Here is an 18,821-nt window from a genome sequence, read left to right as displayed (position 1 = left end):
TTTGTGATGATGGACTCAATTACCACAATTACACTCAAGATTGCAACAAATTAAATCAGCGTCGTGTGTCCGTGTCCGCGCCCGTGTGTGTGTGTGTGCCCGCCAGCACTGATAACCGATAGCCAACGCCAACGCCAACGGAGAAAAGTAAATAAACAGCCGTGAGCGCCGAGCGTCACCTTGCGGCGCATCCAAAGCCCCGCAGAGGAGCTGCAAGTAAGTTGCATTTGCATTTCGCCTAATTCGGATGCGGACTTGGACTCGGTCGCTGTTGGTTCGCTTCCAGCTCAGCGGGCAGACCGCTCGATTCTCGGCGACTGCGATTTGGGGTCGAGGCTGCCGCCGGCAGCGGTGAAACCGGCGCACACTCGCGTTTACATTTCGCATTTCCACTTAATTGCAGCGGCGCAAAATTATTTGCACTGTGGTGGCGTGTGTGGGCGGCCGGGGGGTGTGCCCCGCACACGGTGGTGTGGGGAGCCAGACAGACGCAGCGTTGCATTCGTGTGGTGAGTTGTGCAATGGCGCTGCCAGGGCTGTTGCCCTGCTGTGTTTGAATTTTGCTAATCGCTGGGCTGCTGTTATCATCCACTGGCTAACAAAGCTAAGGCAATTAATTGTGAGGCAGCTGCGTTGGCCATTAGCGCCCTAATTGGGCTACAAACGCCCTCTCTTACTGACTTGTGTTGATTAGGGGACAACCCTGTGCACTGTGTGGTGAATTAGAGATGAGCGAATCGCAGGTAACGAATGTTTACGTTTTAAATGGCAAACAGTTGGCAACAGTGCACTAAAGAAAGGCCTCAATCGGGCCCCTTTTACCCTATCCTAATAAATCATTTAAAGAAAATTGGGTGTGTAATTATATTTGATACAAGCCCTACTAAAGTTCCAATTGGCACCTCAGCTAGCTTGGTTTTCTTCTCTTATCGCAGTGGCCACAAGTCGTGACCGCGACCCGTGACTGCGCAGCCTGTGTCACGGCCCATCTCTACGGTGGTGAGTTGCGCCGCCGTGGTGAGATTGTCTTTGTTGAGAAAAAATGTCGACGCGAAAAAAGGTTTTAATCCATTAGTCAGAAAGTCTGGCATTCTTTGTTTGTTGGTAAAAAGCGCAATTGTTTGGCGGCGAGCGTGAAAAGTGCGCGGCTCTAGCGGCCCAGGATTATGTAAATGCAGCCACGGTCCCAGCGGCAACGAATCTGCAAGCGAAGCGAGCTGCTCCACTTGGCCCCACGGACGAAAAAGCGGACGGACGCACGGACGGACACGGTGGCGTTGGCAAAGTGAAACCCCAAGAGAGAGGCGAAAGCGAGCGACGACACTCACACACACGAAGAGAACTAGGAAAAGAGAAACTGCGAGGAGGAGGAGGAGCTGCCCCAGCATCCTATCCACGACAGCGGGCACCACAACAACATCTACGGGATGGACAACTGCGACCAGGACGCAACCTTCCGGCTGAGCCACATCAAGGAGGAGGTCAAGCCGGACATCTCGCAGCTGAACGACAGCAACAACAGCAGCTTCTCGCCCAAGGCCGAGAGTCCCGGGCCCTTCATGCAGGCTATGTCCATGGTCCACGTGCTGCCCGGCTCCAACTCCGTCAGCTCCAACAACAACAACAGCGGCGGGGACGCCCAGATGGCGCAGGCGCCCAATTCGGCCGCATCCGCTGCCGTCCAGCAGCAGCAGTATCCGCCAAACCATCCGCTGAGCGGCAGCAAGCACCTGTGCTCCATCTGCGGGGACCGGGCCAGCGGCAAGCACTACGGCGTGTACAGCTGCGAGGGCTGCAAGGGCTTCTTCAAGCGCACGGTGCGCAAAGATCTCACATACGCATGCCGCGAGAACCGCAACTGCATCATCGACAAGCGGCAGAGGAACCGCTGCCAGTACTGCCGCTACCAGAAGTGCCTCACCTGCGGCATGAAGCGCGAGGCGGTCCAGGAGGAGCGTCAACGCGGCGCCCGCAATGCGGCTGGCAGGCTGAGCGCCAGCGGTGGCGGCAGCAGCGGTCCAGGCTCGGTGGGCGGCTCCAGCTCAGGAGGCGGCGGAGGAGTCGGTGGTCTGGGCGGAGGATCTGGCGGCATGGGCAGCGGCAATGGCTCCGACGACTACACGACCAACAGCGTGTCCAGGGACTTCTCGATCGAGCGGATCCTGGAGGCCGAACAGCGCGCGGAGACCCAGAGCGGTGATCGGGCGCTGACCTTCCTGCGCGTCGGGCCCTACTCCACAGTACAGCCGGACTACAAGGGCGCCGTGTCCGCATTGTGCCAGGTGGTCAACAAGCAACTCTTCCAGATGGTCGAATACGCGCGCATGATGCCGCACTTCGCGCAGGTGCCGCTCGACGACCAGGTGATCCTGCTGAAGGCCGCCTGGATAGAGCTGCTCATCGCGAACGTGGCCTGGTGCAGCATCGGTTCGCTGGATGACGGCGGTGCCGGAGGCGGCGGGGGCGGTGGCCTCGGCCACGACGGCTCCTTCGAGCGGCGTTCGCCGGGACTGCAGCCACAGCAGCTGTTCCTCAACCAAAACTTCTCGTACCATCGCAACAGCGCGATCAAGGCCGGCGTCTCGGCCATCTTCGATCGCGTCCTATCCGAGCTGAGCGTAAAGATGAAGCGACTGAATCTGGACCGACGCGAGCTGTCCTGCCTGAAGGCGATCATACTGTACAACCCGGACATACGCGGGATCAAGAACCGGGCGGAGATAGAGATGTGCCGCGAGAAGGTGTACGCCTGCCTGGACGAGCACTGTCGCTTGGAGCATCCGGGCGACGACGGGCGCTTCGCGCAGCTCTTGTTGCGTCTGCCCGCGCTGCGATCGATCAGCCTGAAGTGCCAGGACCACCTGTTCCTCTTCCGCATCACCAGCGACCGGCCGCTGGAGGAGCTCTTCCTCGAACAGCTGGAGGCGCCGCCGCCGCCCGGCCTGGCGATGAAACTGGAGTAGGGGTCAGACCCCGAGGTCTGAGGTCGCCCCCGATCTCTGCCCGAAGAATGTTTCATTGTGATTGCGTTTGTTTGCATTTCTCCTCTCTGTCCCCTCCCCAATCTCCTTCAAAGGCCCTTTAATATTACGCTAAATGTGTATGTAATTGTTTATTTTTTTTTATTACCTAATATTATTATTATATTGATATAGAAAATGTTTTCCTTAAGATGAAGATTAGCCTCTCGACGTTTATGTCCCAGTAAACGAAAAACAAACAAAATCCAAAACTTGAAAAGAACACAAAACACGAAAACAAAAAAGCACACAAGCAGAGTAAAAGTAAAAGTTAAACTAAAGCTAAAAGAGTATACATAATATATAATGGTTAAAATTAATGAATAGTTATGATCCACAGACGTATGTAAACATACAAGTTCAGTATACATATATATATGTCGGCAGGCGCGTATCTGCGGTGCTGGCCCCGTTCTAAATCAATTGTAATTACTTTTTAACATAATTGTACCCCAGCGTTATCAATTACATGCGAGATACAAAACACACAGACGAACCCCAACAAAAATTATCTATGTATAAAATATAAACTGCATAACAAGATGTATTGTCGTTTTATCTGCGGATCTGTGGATCTGCGAATAGTCCAATTGTCCACACGAAAGTATGACATTGCTTGCATATCGACAGTGCGTTCCGCGACTGTAAGGCGGTTCTACCCAGTTATTATACAGATGTCAGCTTCCTGCCACCGCAGCTAAAGAGTCGCATTTTTGTATTAATAGTTAATTGATCTAGAGGCCTTTAATAGCTGGCTCTCTTCCAAATACATGTGTGATATAATTAGATGGAGGTAATAAATAAATTTCACAGTGAAAACTGCTCAAAAATAGACCCTCTATTTAAAAGCGTTTGGCTAAATTGAACTTCTAGGAGATGTAGAACTATTGAGACAATTCGAGAATTTCTCAACCAGTATTAAAATCTTTAAAAGTTCTTAGATAATAAATATAAATGCAACAACTTTGAGCGGTCTGCAATGCCTGGTAAACGTTCCTAAAATCGTCTGTTCACATTTAAGACCTTGAAAACTGAACCGGGCTATCCTTGAAGGACCGCCCACTCTTCACGAGCCGCACTGTACCTGCGGCATGAGCATTTGTGCTTACCCAATGAAATCTTCGGTGGGCCACCTCCTGGCCCCACTCCTCACCTTGATGTGGCTGCCTTTCAAATGGCATTTGGTCAATTTTTATACAATTTATGTCTCAGCGGGAATGTATGTTAGTGTGTATTTACAAAAATATGGTATTAACGCACAAGCAGCGGCTAAGAATAGATATTGTTTTCGAAAAAAGAACACAACTCGCCGCTGACGACGCACATTATGGTCTAAAAATAGCCGAATTTAGGTTCTATCTCAGTCCCTATATCTATCTATCTCATCTCTGTGTCCCGGTCTAAAGGAACGGCTTCGAATTGGGCCAAATCGGCGGATGGAACCCTCTGCCCTCGGGAGTCCTTGCGGTTTGCGGAGCGGGTTTCTCCTGGAACAAATCGTTTTCGAAGACTCCCCCATTCACATAAAATTCTGAGATCCAGAGCTTTCGAAAGCTCCCACACAGCGCGAAAGAGACGGGTGCCCACACTTGTTGTGGGTGGTTTTTATTGGTCTAGCTAATCGCTATCCTTGATTCTGTGGCTCGCGAGCATATTTAATAAATTTCATAAATATCATCGCTCTCTCCCCAGACCCCAGGCCCCGGCCCCAGACCCACACAATCAATGTAGCTCACATAGCAGGCTGTTGGGAAATGTGAAATGTGGAATGAAAAACGAAATGTTTCGCACGGAAAAACTACGAAAGCATGCCAATAAAATCATGTGCTCCCCTGCTATCCTCCGATTTCCCGATTCCCCGATTCCCCGCTTTGCGACTTGCGTGTGTGTATTGGAAAAGAGTTTTCGAAGCGAAATTACCAATTTGCTATTTTCGTAGTGATGCGGGGGCGTCTTGCGAAGACGCGGCACCCAGGACCAGGAAGGGGGCCCTGGGTGGATGCTGTCTGAACCGCGGAGACCCGCTGACAGACGAGGCGAGGAGCCGGGAGGCGCAGCGTCAGACAGGCTGACGTGGGGGCCAACAAGTTGCTGTCGTCTCGCATTCGCATATCGCGTACGGCACACAGCACGCGGCACACAGCACATAGCACATAGCATGTAGCATGTAGGGTCCCCTCCCCCCGGCCCCTGAGGCCGCGGCTCCCCTCCACGACCTCTCTTACTTTCTTCGTGTGTCGCCTGCAACTGCATGTTCCTACCAATTTCACTAATGGGGGTCCAAGAGCTCTCTTCGGCTCACAGCCCAACCAGAGTAAAAACGAGAAAGATGGCCCGCGAAAGGGTTTGGAACCCGCGACACCCATTAGCGCCGCACTGTTAGCCAATACTGCACAATTTAAGGTTCCATTTCTGCATATCTTTCACGCTTACCTCAATATATCACTACAAAAGGATCAAAAGTGGGTTCACAGGGTGATGTTTTTGGGTGATCATACCCATCAGATCTAAGAGATATAATAGTCTTACCGCAGGGCTGCTAAGTAAAACAGTTCTGTTATCTTCAGGATATCATATTAATATATTATGATGTTAATTAAGGGATATATTTGCTGATATACGAATCATATCTAAGAGGTATTAAAGGGCTGCTACTGCTATAGCTAGTTTTGATATCTTCGGGATATCATATTAATATATTCAGGATAATGGTTATAACAATATTTTGAAAATTTGGATAATTATTAATGTAATAGATAACTGTGGGAATTTGGGAACCGGCGAGACAGCATACCCCGTACGATCGCCCAGCTACAGGGTCCCACGATTCGTACGCTTATGCTGGCCGAATTCATACTTTCTTTTGCCACCCACTCCCACTCTGCCGCCACCCCGCCCCCTTGTCGTCGGTCTTCGGGGCTCTTCGGATGGGGGATCTTCGGGCATCCAAGCCAAAGCCAAAGCCAAAGCAACCGATCCCATACGATCCGAACCGATCCGATTCGATCCGATGCTCCCTCTGCACGGCAGACTTTCCTCTTCCTCTGCCACGGCTGCTGTGGCTGTGGCTGTGGCTGTGGATGTGGTGCGCGGCGGTGGGCGACGTGGGGCAGGTGGGGCGGCGGATCGGTGGATCGGCTGGCTGGCTTGGATGGGGGGTGGGGGTGGTGCTGGTGCTGGTGCGGTGCTGGTCTTGCGCCGACTGCGACTGCGGCGACGACTGCGACGGTATTCAGAGTTGGCAGCTGGCTGGCGCGACATCAGTTTTGAGTTGGCTATCAACGCGAGCGGGTCTTTCTCTTCGCAAGCGACACACGTAGATATTGCTCCAATTGCTGTCCACACAGATTGTTTTGTTGTTTTTGTTTTTGTTTGGTTCCAATACACACACACGAATAGATATAGATGTAGATATATATGTGTATATATATCTGGCCAGCCGACTCACTTGCTTTCGTTATACTCTATTTTCTTTTTTTTGGTTTTTTATTTTTTTTTTTTTGGTACTTGTTGAAAAATAAATATAAATACCAAAAATTTCAAAAAAACGAGCAAAGCAAAAAGGCAATATAAATAACGAAAACTGTGCATGTGTGTAAGGTGTGTGTGTGTGTGCGTGCGATGGTTATATATGCCTTACCACATATATCTCTTTATATAAATATCCGAACAATATGTGCATATACATGATTTATGTAGAGAGTCAAAGTGCTACCAATAAAAACTAAGACACAAAAAAAGGAACGAGAGCAACCCACCGCGAGTATATCGATCTATATTTACCGGATCAGTTCCGATTTCCGATCCGAATTCGCGCTATTTCTCAAAATTATTTCAAATATGTACCAATCCCGTACCGTCCTTCTCCTTCTGCGCCTCCCGGCCCCGTCCCCGGTCCCGCCTACTTCCCTTCGTTGCGTTGCGTTGACGTTGACGCCGAAAATAAAACTTTTTCAAAACATACTATTTTTAACCGATACGATACGATACGAAACGGAACGAGCGCGGAAAACACACAAAAGAACGAGCAAAGCAAACGCGAAAATAATTAAGCAGCAAATTAACGTGTTATACAACGGTTTTGCCAGTCCAAATGCACGACTGAATTCTGAGATCCTCCTTTTTTGATTTTTCTCGAACTCGAATATAAGCGGGAAACGGGTAAGGCTATCGGGCTACCGGGCTACCGGGCTACCGGGCAAACGGGTAATCGGGTAGAGCGGCAACCACCTGTTGTGGCAGGTTGTTGTAATGCCATTGCTAATGCGTCTCTCCCCAAGAGAGCTTTCAGGATTGGGGCAAGCTTTGCGCCGCCGATCGATCGATCAATCAATCAATCAATCATTCTGTCAGTCTGTCAGTCAGCCAGCACTCAGTAGTCACACACACACGCACCGCACAGCCAGGCACAGTCACAGCGAGCCTGTCCAGAATCAGAATCAGAATCAGAATCAGAATCCGAGTCCAAGAATCCAACTGTCCAAGAGCCAAGTCCGAATCGGAACCAATAGCAAAAGAAAAAGCAACCGAACCAATTCGAACGCGGCAACAGAACCACCGGCCAAGAGTAGCATCCTCCAACCTACAACCTCCGTTTTCCTTCGGCAGCAGCAGCAACTGGATCACCGACAACGACAGCAGCACCAGCAGCAGCGAGAGCGAGCGAGAGAGTGTGCAGCGGGACAGGGAACGATATAGACATACACGAGCGAGCGGGACTTCTGACAGCGCCACAAGATGATGATGGAGAACGGACTCTCCATGGAGTACGGAGATGGCTACATGGAGCAGGAGGAGGAGTGGGAGCGCGAGGGCCTCCTCGACCCTGCGTGGGAGAAGCAACAGAAGAAGGTGAGTGAGTCGGAAGACTACGCCCACCCCAGACTTAAGAGTCCCTCTGAGGATCCTAAAGCCTATATGATCCATCCTAGCTTACATCGATACCACTATACATAAATCAGAACCCCTTTAGAGCGAACGCTATCCAACCAAATTATAAAAAACCCTCGCTAAACAATCAGGAAGATATGCCATTAATCAGTTTAGATGAAAGTATCACTTTGTTGGTATACAATTTAGGGCCAGAGTAATTGAAATCCACTAATAATATACAGTTCAAAAGAAGTGAAAACTCTATTTTGGAACAGATATTGAACTTTAGCTATTATTTTCCCAATAATAAAGTCTCCGAAAACAAGGATTAATTCGACTTGGGCCGTAAAAAGACATTGCAACTGAGCCAGAAGGGGTTAAGAACCAGTTTTAAAAGTAACATCCGAAACAGCGTATTTACCCATCGAAAAACCCAATTGGAAGGAGTAACCTTGCGATATGTTTTCAAAATTTCCCGAATATTTTGAGAAGACAAGACCACTCAAGTCCCATTTCTCTGGCCAATTATTTGAATATCCACTGTATCCGCAGTCCGTATGTGTCGGATACATGCTCTTTGCTCTGGCTGGGTTCTATATTTTTCGATTATGTTTCAATATTTTACCGAGCCAACACCACCACCACCGCAACAACAACATAGGACTAACACAAAAAAGCTAGAACAACTACAAAAAAAAAGCTCAGCGGCCCGTTTTAAAAATAGAATTCTTCTTTCTTGATTTTCATGGCTCTTGTTGTTCGAGCAATGTTTGAAGATAGCACGAAAATAGTTTGTTGCTGTTCAGGAACTATACATATAGGATAGCACATATAGAACGTATATCCAAGAGCCTTCGATCTCGTATGATTATGAAAATCGAAGATCTTGTTAGACTCCAATTGCCTGCTTCAGAACCACCCAAACAGGTCGATCTGATGGGCGTGAAAGAGACCCAACCCAATCGAAACCGAAACCGAAACTGAAAATGACCCACCCATTTTCCATAGAGTTTGCAATCAATTGCCCCCTGGCATCCCTTTGATCTCAATTTTCTCGTCGTTCAGGTCGTTTGTTTGTTGTTTGTCGTCACCTGCCAGCGGAAGCATACCGTTATACCTGGGGCGTCAGAAGAAGAACAGCAACTAATTGCCACTGTTTAGATAAAGCTGGAAACATCGATCCATAAGTAGGTGGCAGTCGAGGTGGGGACAACTAGAAAAACCTGAAGGTCGCACTGCTCGATAAGAGCCAGAAGGCCAAGTAGAGCGAAAGATAGTGAAAATTCGTAGAGGACCGGAGCCGAAGCACTAGGACAGGCCATCCATCCGTCCATCCCGTCCCCTGCCGTCCCTTTCCCCAGAGCTGTAACCTAGAGAGCTGCAACCGCACAGATATATTATTTATATACATAATTCTATAAATTGCCAGCCAAAATTCAGTGCAAGGCTGTGTTTTTGACACGCCGCCTAGGTGGTGAAATGAAATTGACAATTATAAATAGACAGCATTCCTATGCACCACATTTCCACGCGATTCGGACTCAGAATATCTCTTCGCTGTCTGTCGCCGTATCTGTATCTGTATCTGTATCTGCGGCTGTATCTGTATCAGAGATTCATCAGCCACCCACACTCATAAAGCATGGCGAAAATGCAATGACAAATCGCTGGCGCACAAACGAAACTGAAAATAATTAACGAAGATCGGAAAAAAAACGTCAAAAGATACAAAAATGCGAAATACAGCGAAAATATGAAGATTTTTGGCGGTCGCCAGATGACTTGCGCTTGACATGATCGGACATGTATGCGTGGCACGTCTCTCCCTCTCTCTCTCTCCCCCAGGCTCTCCCCTCTCTTTCCATCTCTCTTTATATGAATTTCGTAACCGTAAATTACCGAACGGAATTCGTCAGCTGCTGAATAATGAGTGCCGAAAAAGAAAGAAAACAGCCACCGAAATTGTTTCTGTTTTGTGTTTACATTGATCGCAACAGCGCAACGAAAGGTGTAAAGAGAGAGCGAGGGGATGGGATGGGCGTGGGTGTGGAGGTGGAGGTGCGAAGGGTGTGAGAGCCGGGTGTGGGTGGTGGAGCCCGTGAGTCATGTGTGCGAAAGGTGTGAATGAATGAGGAGGATCAGCGGCCAGGGTTGCCACCTCCTCCATTCCCAGCCGCCTGGCCTGGCCATGTGCGAATGAGTCCATGCTATGGGGCCGCTCAAATTACACTCGGCTAAAAATGGGTGTGCACGAGCGAGTGCGTCGATGTTTCTGCCTTTTCGGCTTCTACTGCTCGGCCAATGAGAGCTTTTCCCCAAAAAAAGCTTTCTACTTGGCTTTCCTCGCGATTTTGGCGCGTGCGCCTCAGCCGGCCAAAAAGATTGCTCAATCATAGATCTGGAGGCTAGAAGCTGGAACTCGGCTAGCTGGTCCAGGCCACTCTGGCGCTCCACTGCAACGGACGCAGGCGCAGGCCACTGGCCTCTGCCGCTGTTGCCGCCGCCGCTGTCCGATAACGGTAATTGATCAGAGGCGAAAACGGGTTACCGGAATGCAACAGTTCGAGAGATGAGAGAGGAGAGAGAAAGAGAGGCTGCGACGAACAGTGCTGCCAGATTTTCAAAGGGGAAATACCGCTTGGGAAGTTTTTGAAAATATTTTTGAAAAAATACCAATTAGTGTCATGTCACTTATAGATTTATGATTCTGCCTTTTGATGGCCCACATAAATGCGTCCTTTTGAAGCCAGTTTACGACGTCAGTTGGCTCCCAAATTAATTGACATTTAAGTGTGAGAAACACGATGAATTTCAAAAATAGCACTCATTTCCGCTGTCCAATGTTTCGCAAATAGCCAGGCATCAGGCTTTTCAGAATTTCAAGAACAAATAAAAGTGGTGCTTTGAAATGGGTATTGTTAGTGTTATTGGAAGAGAGCCATATTTAACGGGAATGGGAAAATACCTCCGTGGCGTTGGCAACACTGGCAGAGGCTTGAGTGGATGGATGTGGATGGAGTTGGAGTTGGAGTTGGAGATGGAGCCTAGCGGTAAGCCGGAGCGACTTGTTTTGACGCTCTCCGCTGGCCTAGTTCAAGTTGTTATTGTTCGAGTGGGTTATGTGTAATCTGTCCCCAGCAACCGTTTTGATCGTTACGTGAGAGGGGCATTTGCATTAACAGTTGCATTTCTTGTTCTCAGCTTAGATAGATCGACTCCAGGCTCTCTCTCTCTGGTCTCACGCACCTAACTGTAAGCTAATGGCCAATAAAGTGGGTCCCCTGCCCCACTCTACACGAGCTCTGCTGATCCCGTTCTAGCGGTGATCCATTGTGATGCATATACACATGGTCGTAAACGCAGCCCATTTGTCAATCGATTAGGCCGGCCACCTCCTACTCCTCCTCATGCCTCCCCTTCCCCCCTTCCATTTCGATTGTTCCGGGCTCTAGTTCCGGATTCGTGAATGGTATGGGTGGATGGATGCCAGGATGAATCTGCATATTCCCAGGGTGGGGCAGTGGGGCCTACCTACTCTCCATGACAATGCCGAGTTGTAAGCTTACAAGAGCCAAGGCAACAGCAGCCCAGTGGGTGGGCGGGGGTCTGGTTCTCCAAAATAATGAAGTGTGTGCAAAAAAGAACTGGTTTATACATACCTACGTATCTAGATACACATGCACATGTGTGCCCGCTGTCTTTTCTTGTTTCTTGTTTTCTCTTTGTTCTGCCTGCTCCATCGTCGTCTGTCTGTCCCCATTCGGTGAAAAATAACTGCAACTGTCAGCCGCAGTTGCAACAACAGTGGGTCGCGAACCACAGGGGCGGAGTGGGGAGTGGGAAGTGGGGACTGGTGATCGGACCGAGAGCCAACAACAAAGATCTCTGAGCTGGGACTGCCCTAAATGGGAGGCGATAAAAAACAGGAACCGAGTCGCTGGGACAGCTGGCGGCGATCAGCTGTCCCGCATACAGGGTCTTACAATCCAAAAGTCCCCAATATTTCACGTATCAATTCGGTTTCGAGGGTTCTTAAAGATAAGACTAGTATTATTATTAACACCTATCATTAGGCAACTAAGGGAACCATAGATTCCCCACATCTTGTTAGGTAATCGTTATTACTCTGGTGTTTCAGAAAAAAAAAACATAGTCCTTCCCAGCCTTAACTTCCCTAAAAGGACAACACCTCAGGGACCCATAATATCTATATTACCTCCATAAAAACAAAAAAAACCGAACAAACAGAGAATAGCTCTATTTCCCTTAAAAAAAACCCTGCTTGGGGAATAACCTGGTTCCCATTCTCATCTTGTTGACATTGTTTTCCTGGTTCCCACTCTCATCCTGATTCCCAATCTCATTCCCCAGACATTCACCGCCTGGTGTAACAGTCATCTACGCAAAGCTGGCACCGCCATCGACAACATCGAGGAGGACTTCCGCAACGGCCTCAAGCTGATGCTGCTGCTGGAGGTGATCTCCGGCGAGACGCTGCCCAAGCCCGATCGCGGCAAGATGCGTTTTCACAAGATCGCCAACGTGAACAAGGCTCTCGACTTCATCGCCTCCAAGGGCGTCCACCTGGTGTCCATTGGCGCCGAGGAGATCGTGGATGGCAACCTGAAGATGACCCTGGGCATGATCTGGACGATCATCCTGCGCTTCGCCATCCAGGACATCTCCGTGGAGGAGATGACCGCCAAGGAGGGTCTGCTGCTGTGGTGCCAGCGCAAGACGGCTCCCTACAAGAACGTCAACGTACAGAACTTCCATCTGTCGTTCAAGGTGAGTGGTGCTTTAATCGAATCTGCATGATAAATCCATTTCAATGCCCAAATATCGCTGTGTCTCTTCTGTAGGATGGTCTGGCCTTTTGCGCCCTTATCCATCGCCATCGTCCAGATCTGATCGACTACGCCAAGCTGTCCAAAGACAATCCTCTGGAGAATCTTAACACTGCCTTCGATGTGGCCGAGAAGTATCTGGATATTCCGCGCATGTTGGATCCAGATGGTAAGTGTTTTGGGACTGATTGTCTTCGGGTGGGTAAGGTTCAGTAGTGGAAGGAACGTGTAAGGTTTGGTCAGCAAACTTAGTGATAAATTACGATGCCATATACTAACCATGCTGCCAAAGCACCTTACCATCACTTCAACTCCTCCCACTACTGGCGAAAATAGCATAGAGGGGTTTTTTTTGGGGTCTGATTCGATCAGACGTATGCCTTTGGCTGGGTTCCACAAGTTCTAATCATTGCGATTGGTGAACAACGACAGATTTGATCAACACTCCGAAACCGGATGAACGTGCCATCATGACGTACGTCTCCTGCTACTACCACGCCTTCCAGGGAGCCCAACAGGTTGGAAATGTGACGCATGTACCCGAACCCACAAGACAATACACCTACGTCCCGAATAATTACAATGTGACTAAACTTCACCACGATACACTTAAATATCTAGCTCTAGCGCGGCATATCGATCGATATACATATATCAATATCTATATATGAGCATATGCCTTCCTCGTTCTAAGTATATTTTTATGCGATTTTGCGATGTTGCCGCTGCTGCTGTTGTTGCTGCTGCTGTCGCTTCCTTTCCTCCCCGGCGCCGCGGACCTTGATCAAAGGCGCCGCGCGAACGCGCATCCCAAGGTCGCAGCGGCACGGGGCCAAGGTCGAGCCAAGGTCAAGCCAAGATCAGAGTCCACAGCAACCAGAAGGGCAGCGGGAGTCGCCACGAAATTGCGCCCTCTCCTATATGAAAACACGAATCGCCTGGATTTGTCTTGATTCGATGGCACTGGCCACTCGCATTTTGTTCGTTCCCGCATCCGCATCCGTATCCGCAATTGCATCCGCATCTGCCAGATGCTAACAATCGCCCTACTAACTGCGCTCGGAATGACATCGGAGATTATGGCCAAGCCCTGTATAAAATGGTGGTCCCCACAGCTTTGTTGATCCATTCTAGAGCATTGAGCTCTGGAGATCTGTGGTCTCCCATTAGATCCCTGTTATTCAGAAGGAAGGATCTTTCATCCGTTGGCCAGCATAACGGCTAACCAGCAAACAAGTTTCTAACCCCAGGTTAACTCATTCCCAGTTGCTGGGTTCTATATCTCCGAACTGAGCGCCACGCATGCTGCCGATAATCCGCCATGCGTTAGCTTGCCATTTTTATAAGTGTTTAACTGGGCGCTTGAACCCGAAACTCGACCCCTGAGAACGACCTCAAGTCAAGGGATCAAGGGATCGAGTTTTGGGCGCCGGCATGTTTTGAGATTTGTACACTAACCTATCTTAAGCCCAAAATAATTGCAATACTGTTCGATGCCTGTTGATACTAACCATTATTTGTATGTTTGTTGCTTTCTTTCTCTTTCTCTCTTTTTATTATCTCTGTGCGCGCTCGCTCCGCTCATCAACAAAAACCAAAACCACCAAAACCAACAACTGCCATTAACCAATCTGAAACTGCAATCGCGACAACAACTCCAACAACTACGACAACAACAACCCTCCTGAACAAACAAATCAAACACACACAATCGATCACAGATCTGCAGAACACAGCTTTGCCCGATGAGCGGGCGGTGATGACCTATGTGTCCTCGTACTATCACTGCTTCAGTGGCGCCCAAAAGGTCTGTTATGAAAAAAAACACCCAACCCATCCAGTCACCCTCAAAAAGAACCAACCGCAGGCAGAACACTACCCCCATTAAGTGGCGCCCAAACAGGACATGATATTGAAATGTGATCCAATGGTCCAGAGCTCCTGCTTGTGGACGCCATTGTACTGTCATTGTTCTTTTTTCTTTTATCAATCCGCTTTTTAAATTTAAAAAATATTTACCTGAATTGCTTGTAGATTAAAGGACAGGTCAGATCCTTGACTACTTAGTGGTTCCATTACAATCTTTTAACCTCTTCACTGACCCATTTCTGTTTCTTCACTGACTGAATATTCTCCCAGCCACATTACTTTATTACACTTGAATACCTCGCACACGAAATACACGAATCGCTATGCTAAGTTCAGATTTGCCAGAGCATCCTAATCCCTAGACCGCTTGACCGCTGTGGCGGGGAATGTCCTGCTCCGGACTCCCTGGCCACTGCCTTTGTTTGCCCTGTTTTCTCTTGCTTCATTGCCGTTCCGTTCTTTTATTTTCTCTATATATATATATGCGTATATATGGGGCACACAGTTCAGTTCAGTTCAGTTCAATTCGAGTTCGATCGGTGGCACAGAGCTGAGTTGAGCTGAGCCGCGGCGCCCAGTGTTCCTGTTCCTGTTTCCTGTTCGTCTTGTTTTCGCTTTTCCAAATCTGAGTTGGTTCCGTGCCCACACACACACGCACACTCAGAGCGAAACGATTGAAGCCTTCTAATGTGCAACCACCACTTTTCCACCCACCCAACCATGTAACCATGTGCCTTGTGCCAATCCGAACACCGAACCACAGGCGGAAACCGCTGCCAACCGCATCTGCAAGGTGCTCAAGGTCAACCAGGAGAACGAACGCCTCATGGAGGAGTACGAGCGTCTGGCCAGTGATGTGAGTAGTTTACCTAATCCTGATGCATGTAGAGAGCTCCTCAAATCCCTGCTCGTCCCACGCAGTTGCTGGAGTGGATCCGTCGCACCATGCCGTGGCTGAACTCCCGTCAGGCCGACAACTCACTGGCCGGCGTCCAGAAGAAGCTGGAGGAGTACCGCACCTACCGGCGCAAGCACAAGCCGCCACGCGTGGAGCAGAAGGCCAAGCTGGAGACGAACTTCAACACGCTGCAGACCAAGCTGCGCCTGTCCAACCGGCCCGCCTACCTGCCCACCGAGGGCAAGACCGTGTCCGACATCTCGAACTCGTGGAAGGGCCTGGAGCTGGCCGAGAAGGCCTTCGAGGAGTGGCTGCTGGCCGAGACCATGCGCCTGGAGCGCCTCGAGCATCTGGCCCAGAAGTTCAAGCACAAGGTGAGCATGGAGCATAATTGTTCCTCCACTCTTTTTATACTAATCCTGTAAATCCGGAAATCCCCAGGCCGATGCCCACGAGGACTGGACGCGCGGCAAGGAGGAGATGCTGCAGTCGCAGGACTTCCGCCAGTGCAAGCTCAACGAGCTGAAGGCCCTGAAGAAGAAGCACGAAGCCTTTGAGTCTGACCTGGCCGCTCACCAGGATCGCGTGGAGCAGATCGCCGCCATCGCCCAGGAGCTGAAGTAAGTGTCCGGCCCAAGCGAGCCCATTAGCTAATCTCGATTTATCCCCGCCTGCTGCCACCGATGGCCGATGGTGATCCTTGGTCTGCGTCCAGCGTGAGGTTAGGTAGCTCTCCACCTCCGATCAGTCATCCATCTAGACACCAGCTTTTGCCAGGCTTTTGCAAGGGGAAAATATCATTCCTTCATTCCTTGGATGGTATTCACATGAGAAGTGGGGGTTAAGATTGCATAACTTCTAGCATGGGCACTATTCATTCTCAATCGGATAGGATAGGATAGGTTAACTGGCCACACCGTGCATCCGACTATTCGACCATCCCATCCTCTCATGCAGAGCCCATTTCCGCCGCCGCAGAGATCCCCAACTAAACCGTGTTTATGCCAATCCACAGCACCCTGGAGTACCATGACTGCGTGTCGGTGAACGCCAGGTGCCAGCGCATCTGCGACCAGTGGGACCGCTTGGGCGCCCTCACCCAGCGCAGGCGTACCGCTTTGGACGAGGCCGAGCGCATCCTGGAGAAGATCGACATCTTGCATTTGGAGTTCGCGAAGCGGGCGGCGCCGTTCAACAACTGGCTCGATGGTACACGCGAGGATCTGGTGGACATGTTCATCGTGCACACCATGGAGGAGATCCAGGGCCTGATCCAGGCGCACGACCAGTTCAAGGCGACACTGGGCGAGGCCGACAAGGAGTTCAACCTGATCGTGAACCTGGTCCGCGAGGTGGAGTCGATTGTGAAGCAGCACCAGATCCCCGGCGGCCTGGAGAATCCCTACACCACCCTGACCGCCAACGACATGACACGCAAGTGGAGCGATGTGCGCCAGCTGGTGCCCCAGCGCGACCAGACGCTGGCCAACGAGTTGCGCAAGCAGCAGAACAACGAGATGCTGCGCCGCCAGTTCGCCGAGAAGGCCAACATCGTCGGCCCCTGGATCGAGAGGCAAATGGACGCGGTGACGGCCATCGGCATGGGACTGCAGGGCTCGCTGGAGGACCAACTGCACAGGCTCAAGGAGTACGAGCAGGCCGTTTACGCCTACAAGCCGAACATTGAGGAGCTGGAGAAGATCCACCAGGCGGTGCAGGAATCGATGATCTTCGAGAACCGATACACCAACTACACCATGGAGACGCTGCGCGTCGGCTGGGAGCAGCTGCTCACCTCGATCAACCGCAACATCAACGAGGTGGAGAACCAGATCCTCACACGCGACTCCAAGGGCATTAGCCAGGAGCAGCTGAACGAGTTCCGCAGCAGCTTCAACCACTTCGACAAGAACCGCACCGGCCGCCTGTCGCCCGAGGAGTTCAAGTCGTGCCTGGTCTCGCTGGGCTACTCGATCGGCAAGGACCGCCAGGGCGACTTGGACTTCCAGCGCATCCTCGCCGTCGTCGATCCCAACAACACTGGCTACGTGCACTTCGACGCCTTCCTCGACTTCATGACCCGCGAGAGCACCGATACCGACACTGCCGAACAAGTCATCGACTCCTTCCGAATCCTGGCAGCCGACAAGGTGGGTTCCAACTTCTAAGAGCTGAATCGCTCAGCCATACTTTTGAAAGCACCCGTCACCTCATTGCTCAATCTAATCGTTTCCCATTGTAAACCCTTTCAGCCATACATTTTGCCCGACGAACTGCGCCGCGAGTTGCCGCCAGACCAGGCCGAGTACTGCATCCAGCGCATGCCGCCCTACAAGGGACCCAACGGAGTGCCCGGCGCCCTGGACTACATGTCCTTCAGCACAGCTCTCTACGGCGAGACCGACTTGTAAGAGCGCAGGAGGCACCACCCGCATCCGACGGACTGCGTCGGCGGATCCGAGCAGAGCCAGATCATATAATAATGATAACCTTTAATAATAATAATATTAATAAACATAGATTTATTATACCTACACTCGTAACGGTAGCTGCAGAAGAACTTCAGAGCATCATGTGAGGATGAATATATATTTATTAATTTCCGTCTCGAGCCGATGTATGCGACCCACACATACAAAGAAACATACAAGAAGCAACAAAAAAGGAAAACCAACTATAAAATGCAACACACACACACATTAAAACATTTGTAAAACAGCAAGGCAACCACCAAGTGCATATCGAATATTTAAATCTAATTCTAAATCCAAGTCCAAAACAAAACAAAAACATCAACAAAACGCTAAAACATTATTTTTTGAAATTTATGTTAATATAAACAAAATCCATACATAAAAACCAAAAACAAATGAAATCGCCAAATCCGAAAGAGACTTATTTCTTCGAAACTGGAATGTATGGAAAGAGGGAGGGAGGTAGCAAGGCGAAAGGGGGCCTCGAGACTACTTCCGTTTCCGCTTCCGTTTGCGAACCGTGAGCTCCCCCAGACAGACAGAGACGGCGATACAGCGAGAGAGAGAGATAGATAGAGACGGCGATACAGCGAGAGAGAGAGAGATAGATAGAGACGGCGATACAGCGAGAGAGAGAGATAGGGAGAGACCACTTTACCCACACAAATACTGTAGCCATTTGCTTATCAACCATTTCAGAACCCAAGTTTGCTTTTCTCGAATATATCCACTTTTTGGGAACCAAAACTACAATTCACACACACAACTCGGATAACTTTTGTTGAATAAAGCGATTTCTTGGTGATACTGTGTTTTCGTACCGCCACCGGGCTGCCCCGGG

At 49.9% G+C, this 18,821-nt stretch overlaps 2 protein-coding genes across 6 annotated transcripts; both read left to right on the top strand.

Annotated features, from left to right (window-relative positions):
* The first annotated feature begins 8 nt into the window (after window positions 1-8).
* LOC108023278 (alpha-actinin, sarcomeric) lies at window positions 9-18,785 on the top strand. Of its 5 annotated transcripts, none has more exons than XM_050888638.1 (10): window positions 9-216; window positions 7,629-7,871; window positions 12,264-12,680; window positions 12,755-12,908; window positions 13,172-13,323; window positions 15,372-15,464; window positions 15,530-15,880; window positions 15,948-16,126; window positions 16,522-17,656; window positions 17,759-18,785. In XM_050888638.1, exons 2-10 carry the CDS (start codon window positions 7,758-7,760, stop codon window positions 17,915-17,917), a joined length of 2,754 nt encoding a protein of 917 aa, XP_050744595.1. In that variant the 5' UTR covers window positions 9-216; window positions 7,629-7,757; the 3' UTR covers window positions 17,918-18,785. The 5 variants fall into 5 exon arrangements, with proteins under 5 accessions (XP_050744595.1, XP_016948055.1, XP_016948054.1 ...); XM_017092566.3 differs by lacking the exons at window positions 9-216; window positions 13,172-13,323 and adding exons at window positions 6,242-6,336; window positions 14,461-14,546; XM_017092565.3 differs by lacking the exon at window positions 9-216 and adding an exon at window positions 6,242-6,336 and having other exon boundaries at window positions 13,172-13,257.
* LOC108023280 (protein ultraspiracle) lies at window positions 831-3,563 on the top strand. The gene has a single exon (XM_017092572.3). The coding sequence runs from the start codon at window positions 1,428-1,430 to the stop codon at window positions 2,961-2,963; it is 1,536 nt and encodes a 511-aa protein (XP_016948061.1). The 5' UTR covers window positions 831-1,427; the 3' UTR covers window positions 2,964-3,563.
* Window positions 18,786-18,821: the final 36 nt, after the last annotated feature.

Source organism: Drosophila biarmipes, chromosome X (genome assembly GCF_025231255.1).
Source record: "Drosophila biarmipes strain raj3 chromosome X, RU_DBia_V1.1, whole genome shotgun sequence".
NCBI lineage: Eukaryota > Metazoa > Arthropoda > Insecta > Diptera > Drosophilidae > Drosophila > Drosophila biarmipes.
Note: the sequence above shows the minus strand (reverse complement) of the source record. Positions and strands in the feature narration are given on the sequence as shown.

Bases quoted from the DNA above. Each gene is read 5' to 3' on its own strand.
- LOC108023280 (XM_017092572.3), top strand. From the start codon at position 1,428: ATGGACAACTGCGACCAGGACGCAACCTTCCGGCTGAGCCACATCAAG.
- LOC108023278 (XM_050888638.1), top strand. From the start codon at position 7,758: ATGATGATGGAGAACGGACTCTCCATGGAGTACGGAGATGGCTACATG. The intron at 13,324-15,371 runs GTGACTAAACTT...ACCGAACCACAG, and splicing joins ACGTCCCGAATAATTACAAT to GCGGAAACCGCTGCCAACCG. The intron at 15,881-15,947 runs GTGAGCATGGAG...GGAAATCCCCAG, and splicing joins CCCAGAAGTTCAAGCACAAG to GCCGATGCCCACGAGGACTG.